The sequence below is a fragment of the Scomber scombrus genome, chromosome 10 (genome assembly GCF_963691925.1).
Source record: "Scomber scombrus chromosome 10, fScoSco1.1, whole genome shotgun sequence".
Lineage (NCBI taxonomy): Eukaryota > Metazoa > Chordata > Actinopteri > Scombriformes > Scombridae > Scomber > Scomber scombrus.
This window is the reverse complement of record NC_084979.1, coordinates 25116902-25134142: the sequence shown is the minus strand read 5'-3', so window position 1 is coordinate 25134142 and position 17241 is coordinate 25116902. Positions and strand designations below refer to the sequence as shown.

Genomic DNA, 17241 nt, shown 5'->3' with positions numbered 1-17241 from the left:
CCAAATCTGCTTATGTATCACACATCTATCAGAAAAACTCAATATTTACAAGGTCACTGGTATCTAAAGTCATATTCCCATGAGCTCTTTGGAGGCCGTTACTCTTCACTGTAATGTAAAGCACAGATACATTATGGCTGCTCACCCACTAAAGGAAAGTTTCATCTCAACGTGAAGGTGTAAAAAGTGAAAGAGGTATAAAAACTGGTACCTTGTATTATAACCTTTTTATTTGCAAAGCTGATAAACGCTGTTCTTGCACCCTTGTTGCCCGTTAGTCTCCTTCTTTTATGTCTTTGGCTTGTTTGTTCTTGCTCTTGCATTTTTATGTGTTTACACTATATATTTATTACGCACTGCATGTCTTGTATTTCAATAAATGCTGCAAAACAAGTTTCCCTCAAAGAGACATTAAAGTAAAGAGATGTGAAAGTGAAGTAATAGTATTATTGTCCTCTGAGGTGTGCTCATGGTCGCCATGTTTCACGCTGAGCGATCGACGTGCTAGTTTAAAATCTCACGTTTCGCATATAAGGACATTACATATTTCTGTCATGATCATTCACTTTGTTCTTTTAAACAGCTTTACTCGTTGAATTTGACTGAAATAAGACACTTTTGGTAAAATGTCTGAGCATTTTCAGGAGTATTTCATGCTGAAAGCGTTCCACATGACCATCAAAAGCCTTTTTTTAATGTTCTCGGAGAAGATAAGGTGGTCGTGAACAGCAGCATAGTGCAGACTCAGCAGGAAATATAAATTATCATTACAATATGTTAGCAAAGCTGCATCTTTTTGTCCTTTTTACCTCCGATTCTCTTCACTTCACGTATATCTTTACATCTGGTTATGGGTGAGAGAATAGGACGTAATAGGCTCATTTCATTAGAACATATAGATCTTAGTGTTTCCCCTCAGCTCTCTAATGCTACCTCTGTACTAATTACACACCCACCATCTTTCCACATTTGTTTGTCACCTCTTTGTGCTTTAAATATCAGTTTCATGATTGCAGAGAGAGTGAGAGAGCTGCACCTCTGGGAGTAGAGGTGTCAAACTGAAAAAAACCCCAACCACAAATAACATATTTCCTGCAACCTCCCACTCCTGACACACATGTGCGCACGGATAGATGTCGAACTGTGCACGGGCACAGTCACCCATAGCCACACATCCTCGCAGCAACAGATGGACGGCCTTGAGGCAGAGCCTGAGAGACTTCTGTGAGGGGTAAGAACTGCCAATTGATTGCTAAGATCAGGTGTGCATCTACACAAAGGCACCTCCTGCTCTTTTCAAGTATCAGGGTTATAGTAGCCTCAGGACAAATGGAGACACAAAACAACAGTGGCATCTGTGGCAGGTAATGATCCCTTCACCAAAAATCTGGATAATGACATACCTCGACCATTTGTTGCAGTTAAAATCACTGTTGCTCATTCTGGAGCGCCACGTGTGTCCTCCAGCAACATGTGCCGGAGCTGCGAGAGCGGCTTGGTCGAGTTACAGCCGTAGATCAGCAGTCAGCCAGCGCTGGCATCAGGCCAGTGAGAGTGGGGCCGGATGACACTGTTTCAGCTTTTCTGCTGCTGATCCAACCCGCATCCATAAAAGTGGGCAGCGTTGCCGAAGGTCAAAGGTGAATTAGAGCGCACTGCATCAGCAAATGAGCATAATAAGTGCAGGGGTTGCAGTATTCGAGCAAAACAGGTGAACGCTCGGATGATAATCGCACAAGACGAGAAAGCACGAGGCAAACAACAACACCCCTGTTTGCTAAAAGCACAGCTGACGTGTTAAATACGATCTCCACCTGGCTGTGAGTGATCCCATGTCATGTTTCCCCACAATGCCAGTGTGGCGTGGCTCAGACAAGCACCCCGCTACCCCTGGATTCAAACATCAACCAACAGGGTCCCTCCTTGATCCCCTCTCCTCTCCTCTTGCTTTAGTAAACACGATAATAGCAGTGCTGTGTTCGTGTGGGCTCCATGTTAACACTGTGACTGTCAAAGGCCATCATGCCCCTTCAAAGGATGATGGCTCTCTAAAGTGGGCTCTCTCGGCAGCAGCCATTTTCCACTTGACTGGCCCCACACACGAGAGGGACTGGTAGCCCCTAGCAGCTGGGCTGGACTGGTCACTGGGGGTGGGGAGAAGGAGATGAATGGGCTGGATGTACAGGGAGGGGGGGGGGGGGTGCTAAGCAAGAAGGAAAGGGTTATATGCATCAAGAGGTGTGTCCAGTGTTTTGTTCTAAAATTCACACTGTACTCTCCAAAACACCTCTGATCACGCAGCCCAGGTGTGTTTAACCGTTTACTTTGACCTGTTTGTTGTTTTGAACACTTCATCAAACACCTGACTTCGATCTGCGCTCGCTGGCATTAAGACAAAGACTCATTTTGAGCTGAAACATCTTTCCCTGCTCTGCGAAAAAACCTGGCCAATCTCTCGTACTCCTTGATGAGAAACAGACTGCCAATATCTCATCAGGAAGCAGGAACAAAAGCCCTTTGAGATGTTATGATATGAATGATAATTCAGCCGGTGTCTGTTTGCTCGGCCATATGGGCTGTGTGTCAACACTTCCAGGTCCAGTCAGGTCTCGCTCGGGACAGAGGGAGAGCAAGATGCATTTTCATAAATCATTTCTTGACACCACATCAAGGTTATGTGGTTGGCAGTCTGTAGCCTGTAAATTGCCTTTGCATTGACAATGCAAAGGAGCTCCTCTGGGATTTAAGTAGTTCAGTAGCTATTTATGGCTAGAAAATTAGGATGACCTTTTCCCATACTGTGATAATGGCGCCTTCAATATAAACTATTCCATCGGAGTGAAATGTCTCACCGTATGCTGAGAATGTAAAACATTTGTTTTGAGCATATATGTTTCCAGAGGTGCTAGCTTTTTTTAGCCACCCATGATAAACTGGCTTTATATTACTCACAGTGTAGAGGTAATAATTAGCTCACTACAGCAGGGTAACAAGTTTGCACCCCCGTCCTGCTGTGCAGCTCTGTAATTGGTCCCCTCATGTGGCACAGTCGGGCCCCAGAACAAAGGGTTCCCAGAGGGGGAATCTATGCTGACCCATGCTGAACCCTCCACAACAATGACAGGCAGGAAGCATTTACATATGCTGACAGACTTGTCTCTTCCTAGGGTGGAGTGCTAGGCACTTCATTAAAGAAACATCAATACCTGCTGATAGAAAACGAGGAGTGGGCCTGTGTGCATCACTGTCTGCTCCGAGACACTATAGTGAAATGACATAGGCCTGTCACATCCAATTTCAAATAAATGGACAGCGTTTATTAAATGGGGTGTGCGTGGAAATTGATGGGAGAGAGGCTGTGAGATGCTGTCTGAGTCGTGATTGTCTGCATGCATCAGCAATTGGTTTACCCACAAGCTGTTCACCTGAACGTCAGCTGCCAAAATCAGTCGGCCTGCGGGCTCATCCAAGCAAATTTCCACACTTTCTGAGCGCTGTTTTGTTATTTTTGAACCCCCCCAAAAAAAACAGCTTACCTATAATTTTTTGTGGCTGTGTTTTTGCATTTTGTTCTGTTTAATGTTAACATGCTACTCAGTGAACTACACGCTCGTGCCTCACAGCGAGAAAACCGTGCAAAGTCAGACACAGGTGACATATCTGTCGATTCAGCAGCAGAGCAGCAGCAGGGCAGGTGGGTTCACTCATTCATTGCATCATGGTGCTGTGAATTCATTCTCTTATCCAGTTAAAGGAAGGGTAAACCCTCCTTCCATTTGACACACTGCTCATTTAGCTGAGAGGCACAGTGGCCTGCTGGAGGGAGGGGAGTTGAGGGGGAGTTGTTGTGATGTGGAGAGAGTAGGAGGAGGAGGAGGAGGAGGAGGGGGGATGTATTCTTTGGGAGGTGTTGTCCTGAGCAGATGGACCTCTCAGTGGCGTAGTAAGTGGAGTCTTCACATGGCAGAGGAGACTGCAGGATCTCACAGGACCGGGACTCAGCATCCAGGTGGCCACAGCCCCTCCTGACCAGCTGGAGGAGCGATGGGACCATCTGACACTCGCAGGAAAATGATACACTTTTCTTTGCTGCTTTGTTTTGTCCTGACACAAAAGCCCTGAGCCAATCAAGGAATTTAGCTAATGAAGCTTACCGAGAAAATCCTCTTGATTACAAATAAATATTCAAGGTCATGTTAACAACAGGAGAACAGCATTTACACACAATCTCCAGGTGAACACAGCAGCTTTGCATAGTGAAAGAATCTTTATTTCATCCAAAGAATAATAAATGTGACGCATTGTTTGAGGTGATTAAGATTTCATACAAACACATCCATCAACCCTGCATCAACATCCGACTGCAGTGATTTCTGCACAGCTTACGCACACTACGATGTAGATCCAACAAATCCAAGTGAGAAAGTCCCATCTGTGTTTCTCCTCCACTGATCCTGAACCCTGGAGGGCTACACAGGGCTAATTGTGGCCCCATTTTCCTTCCTTATCTTTTTGTTTTTACTCAGTGTCGGGGTCAGGGAATCCCCCAAGTGACCAGCGGCAGGAGCAACAGCCATCACCCCCCCGCTGAGCATCAGTAATTAGAGCCCTCCTCCTCCCCCTCCTCCCTATGCTCCCCCCTCCGCAGACCCAGGCCGGGGAACCTCTCGCTCTCCCTCTGAAGGGCGCAGGGAGCAGAGAGGAGGAGCAGCTGCTGATGGGAAACCACTCTTAGGTTCCCAGGGATGACCAGCGTCCCTCCGTCCGCCTCGGAGGATGTGCAGCAGCATCTTTAATCTGGATGATGGGGGCTCGGACCAGACACATTACAGGATCACTTTGCTGTGCTGTCTGGTTTCTCATGGCTGTTTATCTTCTCTTATCTTTTCTTTTTGTTTCTTGATAATCAATATTTATCAAGATTAGTTGGTGATTTATTCATCTTTAGGTGGTTTATTGGTTTTGGTTTATTACTTAAAGCTTTTCAGCTGTACTTGAAGGCAGTATTGCAACACTCACACATGCATCACATCGGTAATAAATTACTGTAGGAGGAGGCAAAAATGCTGCCTTTTTGGTCATTTTAATTAAAAATGAAACTGACACAGTTTAAAAGCCAGTTTTCAGGGATGGTTGTAAAATATAAGACGTAATAAATGCACCCATAAATAACAACATTTCTCTGACAGTCTCAACAAGAATTGAACAATTTAAGCTCTAAAAAGTTCATATTTAATGCATGATTTATGCAGTGTTACAGTGTATTCTCCTTCTATATCATATGCAGCTATTTATGTACATAACAGCCCACCGATGCTGCTGAGCTGCAGCTGGTAGCATTTTTATGTAGCTGTCCATGTCTTGTCTGTGTCTCTGTGTCACATTCACAGTGGTAAAACGCATCAACAACCTGTTTTTATTACAGTTTTTTCCATTTTACACATGCATGAATTTAAAGAGAAACATCCCATTTAACAGGTGTATCAACACCAGCATTATATCTTCATCCTGCAGGAGTGAAATCAGTGTTTACTCATTTATTATTTTTATGTACACACTGTAAATGTATTTCATGTGCAAAGGGTTTTGAAAGGATTTGTGGTCACAGGTTGGCTACAGAATGTGGGGCGATAGGTTTTAAAAGTGTTAGTGCGCCATCTAGTGGTCAAACAAGCGGACAGTTTCATGATGGGTGAAATACACTATAACAGGAAACAAAGAGATTAAATATAAAGACCAGTATTGAGTTTCTGATATTACATATTTTATGAGATTATAGGCTTTTTTGGTTATTTTAACATAAATTCCTTTCATCATGTATCGATGATAATGTCCTAATAAAGTGATGTGCAAACAAACAAATCACAAACCTGCAAAGCAATGGGGGGGGAAAAAGATAAGTGTTTATTAATTTAGATATAAACAACTGTAACTCCTCCTGTGGACACTTATAAGTAAAGGCTGGACATAATACATACATGAGTGACATAGTAAAACACTTGTTAATCAAAATAAAATAAAATATGCCTTCATAAAAGTTATTATTGCTAATACTGTACATTAACACTTAAAAATGTTCTTTATCTGCTTATATGTACATTATAGTGTGTTATAAACCATGTATTAAATGTTTACACACTGTTATAAATGCTAAATAGGGAGACTTTAAGTACAGTGTTAACAAGTATGTTTATTTCCTTCCACCTCAAGAGTTTGATGAGAAGATTGAATCCACCAATCTCTTGGTTATGAGCTCATTTAAAGTTAGAGCGACCAGATGGTTAGCTTAGCATTATGGCTGAAATTAAATTTCTTTTTTTTTTCTTTTCTTTTTTTTTTGTAGTCAGACAAAAAGTGAAATATGAAAAAATACTATTTGTGGTTTCATTCTTCTGGCACTATAAGGGGTCATCAAGAAACAAGTTTAAAAAGCAGCTTGGCTAACATATTGTAATGACAGATTTTTATTTCATGCTGAGTCTTCAGCACCTAACGCCCTAAATCAGCAACAAACAACTTTGTGTACGGATTAAACAAACGAAATAAAATGTGTTGATTAGTGAGTGTCACAGGTGCGGCTGGCGCATATTTAAACTTTGGGAAGTTTCCACCTGCTTCTAGTTTTTATACTAAGCTAAACATCTCCTGATTCCAGTTTTGTATTTAACGGACAGGCATGAGAGTGGTGTCGAGTTTCTTATTTAAACCTGCATTAACTGTTTTTTTTTGTCCAATGGTTTTCAGCTGAAACTAACTGTGAACACAATACTGACTTATCACTGTTTAATCTGATATGTTAAACTTATTAAACATGCAAATTCAAACATCCAGCAGTTAGGGAGCAACATTATCATTCATTTAGAGTCGCGTGTCTGTCCACCTGATGAATGTAAGTCCAATATCACTCTCCTTTAGCTCTGTTTTTGGTCTCTACCAACTCCAGAGGGGAATATCTCAGGAGGAAATATATTCAGCCATGACTTTGAAAATCCTTCAGATAACACTAAGCTAGGCTTTCTGTACTCCAACACAACAAACTCCTGCCGGCAATCCTCTGTCGAACGCTGTCACAGCTGAATATTTAACTGATTTAGACAACTGAGCTCTCACAAGATGTCAGAACGAGACTTCTCCTTGAGTGAGACACAATAACAAACAGACCGGATCAAGCAAAAGGTAAAGAAAAGTTTTATTTCTCTGTATAGTTCTTTCCATAATGTTGTCAGACAGGTATAACAATCTGAGCCTGTCAGTGGCAAAAACAACTACTTGTAGTGGACGTACATTAACGGGACATTATCCTATCGGATTAACATTGCAGTTAATTTTGTGGCCTTTACTCAATAATGGACCAATTTCAAAAACTGTTGTCCCCATTAGTCACTTAGACACAATAAAATGCTTGAAAAATATTTAAGTTTCCCTTTAAGAAAAAGATGCATTACAATCATTACAGCCTTCCCACAACATATCTGTTCACATCAGTGTCACGACTCTGTTTGAAAACCACTGTGCAGGAAGATGAAAGGAAATGCACACCTGACAAAACTATCTAATTAGTTTTTTTCCCCACAGGATTTTTTTGGCCCTAATGGCCCATTTCACTGGTTCTAATGTGTTTATTTGGTGGCGGTTTTGTATAGTTCTTAATTGATAGACTTTATTCACAGATGTGTTATAACAGGGCAAACACAGCTATGCAAATGAGCATTGACAATAATAAGTGCAAGTTCTTTCCCACATAAATCAGTCTGTACAGTACAGTAATATTGGGTTTTGGTTTTAGTTAATCCACCAATAGACATGCATAGCCGTAAATAACCATTGAATGCAAAATAAGTTCTGCAAATCATACATCCATCCATCCATCCATCCATCCATCTATCCATCCATCTATCCATGCATTTTCTATCCTGCTTATCCTCTAGAGGGTGGAGGGGGGCTGGAGCCAATCTCAGCCGACACTGGGCGAGAGGCGAGGTACACCCTGGACATTTTGCCAGTCAATCACAGGGCTAAAATACAGTATACAGACAGACGATCATTCAAACCTACTCACATTCACCTGTTAACCAAACCTGCATGTTTTGGGTCTGTGGGAGGAAGCTGAAGTACCCACACTCAAACCAGTAAACTAAATTAAACTAAACTAAAACATGCTTATGAAGTTCATGAGTCCTGCGACCTAAACATCATCAACGATTATTCTTATCAACATCATCGAAGCCAAACATCGTTTCCACACTTGTGAATTATATAATAAATTCACCAGTCGCATAACAGTGGACAGCTTTAAGCAGCACTCTATTTCCATGACTGTGTGTCCAAAAGCAGGTCAAACAAGTGCTGCTACAGATGAACAGGGAAGCAAAAAACAAAGTAACTGTACAAAGATTTTTTTTAAAAACAAAAAAACTGCATCTACTGTATATGTGCGTGTAGGCATACCGCTGTTTTATAAATGTGTGTACTGATAAAAAATCCTTCATTGAATATGATGTGCACATTTTATTTTATTTTCAATAACATTAGCAGCCTTGACAGAAAATGGGTGGCAGGTGCGTACGTAAGTCGGTTTGTCATGTTGTTACTGCGAGTCTGCAGATGGATTAGGAAATGCTTTTCCTCTCCGATTCTGCAGGTCGATGATTTTGGCAAATTCAGTCACCAACACGGCTCCCATATGGTGCTTCAAATGTAGCTACTGCCATGTTGTGACACTTATACATTACTACAAACTACAGATGGCTGAGACATTAACATATATAATAATAATTATAATAAACTTTATTTAGATTGCGCCTTTCAAAACTAGAGTTTCAAGATGCTTCACAAAATGTGAATTGGAGGCTATTCTACAGTGGAGGTTAGCCGTTAGCTCCATTAACCATGTTGAGGTATCTATACAGCAGCTGTCAGCAGCTCAAAGTGCCAAAATCAGGCCCAGCAAGTCCAAACAGTAAAGCTGAACTGTAGATCAGTTAAAAAGACTTAAATGTAATTGAAAACCAGCGTTCATCTCCTATATTCAGGGAATAAACTTTTAAAATATCAAAACTTATAAACAGGGTTTTGCATGTTTGGATCGTGAATCATCAACAAGGATCATGAGGAATGTAGCACACAGTGACTGAAATATGGCAACAATACTTTAGATGAGTAATCCAGAACAACAAAGTGTTGAAAATAACATGATTATATCGTTGAATGTATTAAATTAAAGCAGTAAAAATGTAAATTATGATTAATTGGTGTGCACATTATAAAACAGGCACCAGGAGTGACCTGTTTTTTGGGGCCTTTATTGATTTGTGTTGAACACGACCCCGACCATTATACATTTTTATATTATACATTATATTTTATACATTATACATTGTTGTTATAAAAAAATCTTGGCAACAAAGCAAATAAGGACTATTCCTTTTAAATAAAAAACCTATCCAGCCTCCCTCTCAGTGCTGTCATAAGGGACATTTAGTGTTGCAGAAGTCTCCTGATGTAAAGAGCCGGTAGACGTTAACCAGAGGAAACATGGTGACCGAACCGACCAGTGAGCCTATCTGTGCTGCAGCTCCGCACCAGACCAGGGCACTGTGGCTCCGGTCTCTCAGGATGACACCCACCATCACTTTAACATAAGACAGCGTCCCAGTGAAGAAGAGCCACGAGAGCACCTGAAGAGGGCAAAAGAACAATGTGAATGATAATGTGGAAAATGCTTGAATCTGAAAAACAAACTAATCATTTTCAACTGTTGATACCTCAACACAACACAGATATGTTGCATCATATCTGTTACGAGAACCATCAGCAGAGTTGCTCAATACTCAAGTATTTTGTAAAAGGAGGGGTTGAACTTTGCCACAGGCATTTCTCTGATAAAGCCACAGAGAAATATTTTCTTCGCCACAGTATCTCCCTCGTAAAATGTTTGTGTTTCACTCACAATGATCGCCTCCCCCGCTGCAGTCCCTTGAAGTAAAGGACACGGACTCATAGCTGCCATTGCCATGTTATAGCTGGCAAATCCTGTCCCCAATGCCGTCAGCATGCCAAGAAACACCAGTGACCTGAGAGCAGAAGGGATTTGTTATCAGCAGCAGTTTCCTTATTTCTAGGAATAACATTTGTCCTACAGAAGAGATTGATTGACATTTATAATGTGTCCAAACCCTTTGAACTCTTTCGTCCCCTCATATACCCTCAAAATTAGCATGTTAAAAAGTTCTATACAGTAATAAAAGTACCTGTTTTGGAAGAACATTGCAATGGTGCAAGCTATTGGGTTTGCCACTGATGCCAGAGCAGCAGAGAGGTGATAGGCCAGATTCCCGTAAGGCATGCAGGAGTATGTCTGCACAGAGGGCAGCAGGCCGTTGGTTGCACCATTAACCCACACCACCAGAAAGTAGATGAAAGTCATCTGGTACACTGAGTGTTTTGGGCCTGCCTGCAGAGGTTTGCGCTCGGCAGCCGCCTCACGATGGCATTTCATGTCCTCTCCATCCATCTCTGCTCCGGGGTTGTCCAGGCCGGGGGAGACAGATGCCACAGAGTCTGGCACAAGGTTTTCAGTGGACAGCTCGTATGTCCGAGGAAGTCTGTTCAGTGCAATAAAAGCAGCCAGACTTATGCACATCATGGCCGCTAGGAAGAAGAAAAACACCTCAGTGGAGAAGTTTGGAGGAAGATACTCAGTATGTATTGACCACTTGTTTCCATCCGTGTGGTTTCCTACAGTTTGGGAAGTGTTGACGCATTTGGCAATGCCGACACCTTGAGCCAGGGCGACTATGCCAGGAATGAAACCGCTGAGCCCTTCCCCAATAAAGTAAGTGGTGATGTATACTGCGGGAAGCTGCATCATGAAAGGCAAGAAAGTAACTGAGGAAGTGCAGTCCACCAGCGAGAGGAAGAAGGTGATGATGAAGAAGGCAGTGCTGTGAGGAGCTCCAGCCAAAATTGTAGTCTTGTCCCAGAAGAAGGCGAGCAGGATGCAGGACAGGATGCCGATGGAGAGGATGGTGTATATGACAACATGCTCTTTTAGGCGCCCCGGACATAGTTTGTGCATGAGTGTGACTAGCAGAGGTCCCAGGTTAGCCAGCTGGATGATAACTGTCAGGTAGGAGGGGAGCTCCCAGCCCTCAGGGAGTGTGTTGACGATGAGCGGTAGTTCCACCCACAGGCCGTTCACTGCCACCCAGGAGCCCAGTCCGAAGGCACAGGCCAGCATGTGGATGAGCAGAGCCATACTGAGTCCTGATCAGTCTGAGGCCACCTGAAGAAACTTTGTGTAAGAAGAAGAAGAAGAAGCCGTCTCCCCAAATGGTTTCACCTCCGCTGTGCGTCATACCTTCAGGAACAAAGAGTCATAAGCTTTATTTAGCTGTTACACTGTTACAAAATAAGAAGTTAGATTAAGATTTTAAATGTTATGCTTTGTAAAATATCTCGCAAATAGTTTCACTAAAGGATTCATTCGCCAAATCTACAAAGAATGAGGATAGTTTCTCACTAAGGAGCAGCATGTAGACATGCAAGAGTCACTTTTCAGACTATAAACAAACTTGCATGCAAAAATGTCAGATTAATGTCTTAAAACTGTGACAGATAAAACCAAAACTGTACCTCCATGCTTTGATAACAAAAGAAGGTGCGAAGATATCATTTTTTTTAAATAATTTTGGTAAACGTACAGTTTGAAAGGTTGTTTTTGTAGATTTAGAAGCCAAACCAGTGCACTTCTATTTACAGAGCTTCACTAGCTTGTTGTGCCAAACATCACAACTTCTTGACTTTGAGAAATTTACAATGTAGGTCAAAGTCAAGAGGCTGTGATATGTTAACCTGACACGCCAGATGGTTTGTTGCACAGAACCATCTGAGAAGTCGTCCTTGGAAACAGTTTGGAAAAGGGCAGACACTTTCAAAAAGTACTTGACAGGTGATTGGATGAACCATCTGTCTGTCACCGTCTTACCTTGTGAGGCAGCTGGCAAGCTCGCAAGGTAAATGATATATAGAGTTACATAAAAAATGTATAATGCAGATTTCTCACCAAAGTCCTGGGAAACTCAATTTTATGACAGCGCCATGCATAATATTGAACTGAAAAGTATGAATGCGACTGTGGTAAGATGATGATAAAGGGTTTTGTATCCTTGTAAAGCTTATATTACTAAAGTTACAGTTACGGAGTGGTCTAATAGGGCAGCAGACAGGAAGAGTCTGGATAGAAAGATAGAGAAGGCCAGCTCTGTCCTGAGATGCCCCCTCGACCTGGTGGAGGTGGTGGGAGAAAGGAGAATGATTGCCAAACTGTCGTCTCTGATGAACAAATCCCCCCATCCCATGAGGGACACTCTGACCACACTGGAGAGTTCCTTCAGCGACACCCAAAGTGTGTAAAGGAGTGATATCGCAGGTCCTTCCTTCCTGCAACTGCACAATCAGTACTGCTTCCAGTAAACCTTACACACCCCCGACCTGGACAACTGACAAACTGCACTCACTTTTTAATATAAACTACTGTTGATACCAGAACTTCAGGTGTAATATGTCTTTCAGTTCAACTGTGCAATATATTTTTTCCCTTTAAAATGTGTGCAATAACTAAATCACTCTCAGGTGTATTATCGTTGCACCAATATTCCTCTCAACATACTGTTACCATTTTTTCCTGTTTCTTATTTTTCATGTTGCTTGTTTTACTTATTTATTGTCCTTTACATTTTTTTTTTTGATTTATTACCCTTTCTATTCTTTCTATCCACTTTGCTGCTGTAACGTTTACCATCGTGGGAATAATAAAGGATTATCTTATCTTGTATTATCTTATCTTAGTTACAATACCTGAATAATCAGTCCACAAAAAAAAAAAACACCCTCCAACCAAGACACGAAAATTACTTCATACCAAAGTATCAGTATTTTGATTCAACATTCCTGTTATTTCTCTTGCACCTTCAATCAGCTAATCAATAGCATTGATTGGTCCATCTGTGTGGTTCATCTCTGTTTAATCATGAACCTGAGCAGTTGAATTGAGGTCAGTTGACTCAATGGTGTTTCTATCTTTAAATCACATGAATCAGAGAGTTTGTCATTAAAACTTAATTAACTTAGTTAAGTTACTTTGTCTTACTCTGTGAACTCTCATAACCTTGTGTGTATTAATGTAACAAAGCGAGTCAAGGACAGGTGTCTTACTTCAGAGAAAAAGCCGATGGGAAATCAATCCTCTCCCTGCAGAAACTAACACAGTCGAAACCAATGTTGTTTTTAGTTCACACCCGCCGTACGCTATTCATGTTTCAGGCAGCTGATACAATTTTCACATCCCCTTCACACGTTGTTGAGGAATCCGACAAACCATATGGGCCTCCTCGCTCTGTCTCCTGGCATGCTTGTAGCTTTCACACTGATCTCACGGTGATGGGCAAAACAAGTCAGAAAATGTGTCTCATGCAAATGCTCACATGACTAAAATCAATGTTTGTTCAAGGCGGCGTAACAAAGGCTGGCTAGAAAAGCAGCAGCATGCTTTTTAAACTGTGTAATCAAATGAGGGAAAAAACACTGCAAGGACGTGTAAGTTTTACTACACACATCTCATGTTTCAGGAGAACAGAAAATACAGTGTTTATCAGACACGCTCGGCTGATAACAAGAAAACATGCTTCCTTTCAGGCATGCAAATGTACTTACAAGTTTCTTCAGTCTCTTGAGGCTTTCAATATGACTTGCTGTCATCTTACATAGTAACAGACCTCCTTCGGCTGCTCTTGCATACACACACGGATGGGAGTCACATGGCCTCTGGGCAGGGCAGAGTCCACCCCAGCTGTGGATCAGATCCTCTGGATAACAGAGGGCAGTGTCTAAATCCACAGAGCTCTCCCTTTTAACAGCGGCCACCCTTTTAAGTAGGTCAAGTTGACATTAAGTCACTTGGAGGTGCCCTTGACATTTCGGCATGTACATAAAAGCATTTGTCAAAGTAATAAATGTGCTGTACTGGTTGTTTTTTAACCAAGCCTGAACAAAGATCCCTCTACTGGCCCCGAGGTGCAAGTTACAGCATGCAGTTTATCTATTCAGTGGAAACCTGAAGAATTTCACTGACAACACATTGAACAACAGTGAGTAGGATTGTTTTAGTCTTGTGCAACGAACATTTGCAAGCTGATTCCAGTGCAGTAGTCACTTCTTCTTTTCTGCTCTGTCATAAGACGCTGCCCTCCTTAATGTGGAGCAAAGGCCACAAACACAGCCTCTTCTTCAGTGGGTGAACTGAGTTGAACTCCATGTTACAGTTCCATAATATCAGCATTCATACAACATGAATCACACTGACGAAACAGCTGGTATCACATGTTGTGCTGCTTGTTTTAATAAACCTTTTTCAATAAAGTTCAGGGGTAAATAATAAAATTAATGGTGGCTGAATTCCATTTAGCTGCTTTCAGTTTCAGGGTCCTGTTTTTGTGCATGCAGGCTCAGTGTCACACATGTTCCAGCTTCATGCTACATGCTGCATTGAGCAGGTTTGTAGTATATTCATATTGGACCAAGTGCAACAAACTAAAATACACTCTGTAGTGCTAGAAACTACATCTGCTGCAACTTTGAAGACTCTGGTCCATTATGAACGAACAATAATCAATATTTACAGGATAACTGATGAGGCAGGTTAAGAACGACAATTAAATCATGTAACATATTGCACGACAGCTGTATGAGCATTTCTATGTTTTACATCTGCATGTATGTTTGCAGATGCTCTGGTACAAAAAACAAAAAACAACAATAAAATTAGGTATGCACACACACAAAAACTGTTTTGTGAGTTTTAAGCATGATTCTGGATGGATACTGTTCTCCCACAAAGCAATGAACTATAAAATGGGTAAACTGTGTTATTGTTTGACAGCTTTGTGAACACCACCACAGAAAAAAAAGAAAACTATTCAATCTTAAGGAAAAGATTTCAGCGTCAGTTTGTGAAGATTTAATCATCACAGTGTCTTTTTTCATTTACTATGACAACATTTTTTTAAAGACTCACCACAAATCCAGTGTAGAGAGACAGCCGACCCTTTTCACAGCAGACATTTTGACTTGTCAAAGCAGGAAAAATCACAGGTGTCAATAATGACACTGATCATGTTCACTTAAAATGTTTTGTTTTGTCCTGAGCAGCTGTCCACAACCCAAAGATCTTCACATCACTATCAAAGAAGATTTTAAAAAGAAAAACCAGACAAATTCATGTATAAGAAGAAGAATCTAGAGAATTGTGGCATTTTTCAAATACATAATTCTACCTGTGCTTTTTCTGCTTTGATAAATAACAAAATATCTGCCGTTGAAAGTGTGTGTTAGTATATACTGTATACAATGTGCAGCACTGTATCATTTCTGGGACACTTTTTTGGGGACACGCTATCAAAACTGTGTCATCGTTAATATTATTAGTAACACCTGAGCTTCTCCTGCTATGTATAGTCAAAATGTCTGCTGTGAAAAATGTACATTTAAATGAGCTGAGGTGATTGTCCTCCAGCAAACATCCATGCCGACATTTCTAACACATTTTTTTAATGTCACAGCAGGAGAAGCACAGGTGTAATTAATAACATTAACGAAGACTCTTCTCTGTTGAAAATGTCTGCTGTGAAAAGTCTGTTATAGAAAGAGTAGTAAGGAAAACACAAATAAAAAAGCTCAACATTTAGTGCATGATTTTTGTGTTCGTTATCAGACTTTAAAGTCTCTGTTCTCGCTGTTAGTAGCAGTCTGACAGCGTGTACATGTCAATTTACCTTTAGACTTTATTTTGCCCTTAGGTTTTAATGTTTAAACCCATTTTTCCTCCCATCAGTATTTTCCCTACTCGGCTGGTTCACTTGGTTTTGTTGCCTGTGGATTTATAAAACTTTTGGGTAAACGAAGTTAGAACTTAGGTGTCTTGCTAGGAAAGTTCCTCGTGTTGCGTCACACAAAGTTAGTTTTATGTAAGCACAGTGACATTTAACACTGCAATAAAAATGAAAACATTACCTCTTAATCACAAACTGGGTCACAGACAAGGACGCAATATAGTGCCAATAAAAACAACGTTTTATCTTTCTACAACACTGAGTAAAAGATTTAATTAGGGTTATTTGTATAGTGATCAAAGGAAAAAAGTTCGACTAAATCCTTACACATTGAACGCCAACGAATCAGGTGCCCAAGTAGACACCGCATAAAGATAATGTTTATTAAAGGCACCTTTTGCAGCATGTACAGCTTTGAGAATGAGTCTGGATTGGTTTGGACATTAACAAGTGTGTCTTTAAAGTATTCCTCTGTAGCTTTGGATGTACAGTATGTTCAGAGTCGTTGTCTTACTGGATAATAAATCTTCTGCCAAATCACAGTTCACCTGCCGACTACAGCAGGTGTCTGAGGTAGTGTCATCAGCTAAATAACTAGATTTTTATGCAAATATTTGTGTGGTAATTATAAAAGTAGCCCTCCCAACTTTATTTGACTCATTACACATTAAAACAAGTCAGTATTATGACCTCAGTGTGGACATGAGCTGTTTTTTGTCATTAAAATGTCAAATATTTCATAAGAAAACATATATTTCTGAATAATAGCAATAATTTTGTGTAACAGAATTTATCTCTCCTGTATTTTTTTAATCATCTTGTGACTCCACAGATTTGAAAAGCAGTGATCGCCAACCTTTTATTCAACTGTTGGCAGCACCAGTGACAATATAGCTGTTATACCAAATATAGGAGGAATACTTGTGTAATCTATGTAGATGTGAGATACAAAAATGTGCATATCTAGATCGATGCTTTCACTTTGACATTTAAGAATCTTTCTGTTGATCACACTTGTAAAAGGAAATGGAAAAAATGCCAACAGATAGCTAGAAGCCTGCAGAGATGGGGGGCTTGAATATTTAGGTCTCCCTCCACAATATGTTCTTGTTCCTAGAATTCTGACACTAGATAAACTGTTTTCACATTCATCTGCTGAGAGTGGAAAGTTTCTCTGCGCTCATTGAAAATCTGTTATCGCCTACGAGCATCATTTGTGACATCAAAGCTAGTTTGGAGCCAATCGTGCTCCTGTATGCAACTAACATGAGTGTGGTGTGGAAACTTGAAGCCTCCAGGTGCACAAACACTGAGGATGGATTTTACAGTGAAGGCAGAGACATCTAGTGTCCAG

At 41.0% G+C, this 17241-nt stretch overlaps 1 protein-coding gene across 2 annotated transcripts; it reads right to left on the bottom strand.

The window, feature by feature from the left end:
• Window positions 1-7185: 7185 nt before the first annotated feature.
• Window positions 7186-13843, bottom strand: slc52a3 (solute carrier family 52 member 3). 2 transcript variants are annotated; one of them, XM_062427818.1, is made up of 4 exons: window positions 13714-13843; window positions 10251-11359; window positions 9950-10073; window positions 7186-9677 (listed from the first exon to the last, which is right to left on the bottom strand). In XM_062427818.1, exons 2-4 carry the CDS (start codon window positions 11255-11257, stop codon window positions 9465-9467), a joined length of 1344 nt encoding a protein of 447 aa, XP_062283802.1. In that variant the 5' UTR covers window positions 11258-11359; window positions 13714-13843; the 3' UTR covers window positions 7186-9464. The 2 variants fall into 2 exon arrangements, with proteins under 2 accessions (XP_062283802.1, XP_062283801.1); XM_062427817.1 differs by lacking the exon at window positions 13714-13843 and adding an exon at window positions 13216-13334.
• Between the last annotated feature and the right edge of the window lie 3398 nt (window positions 13844-17241).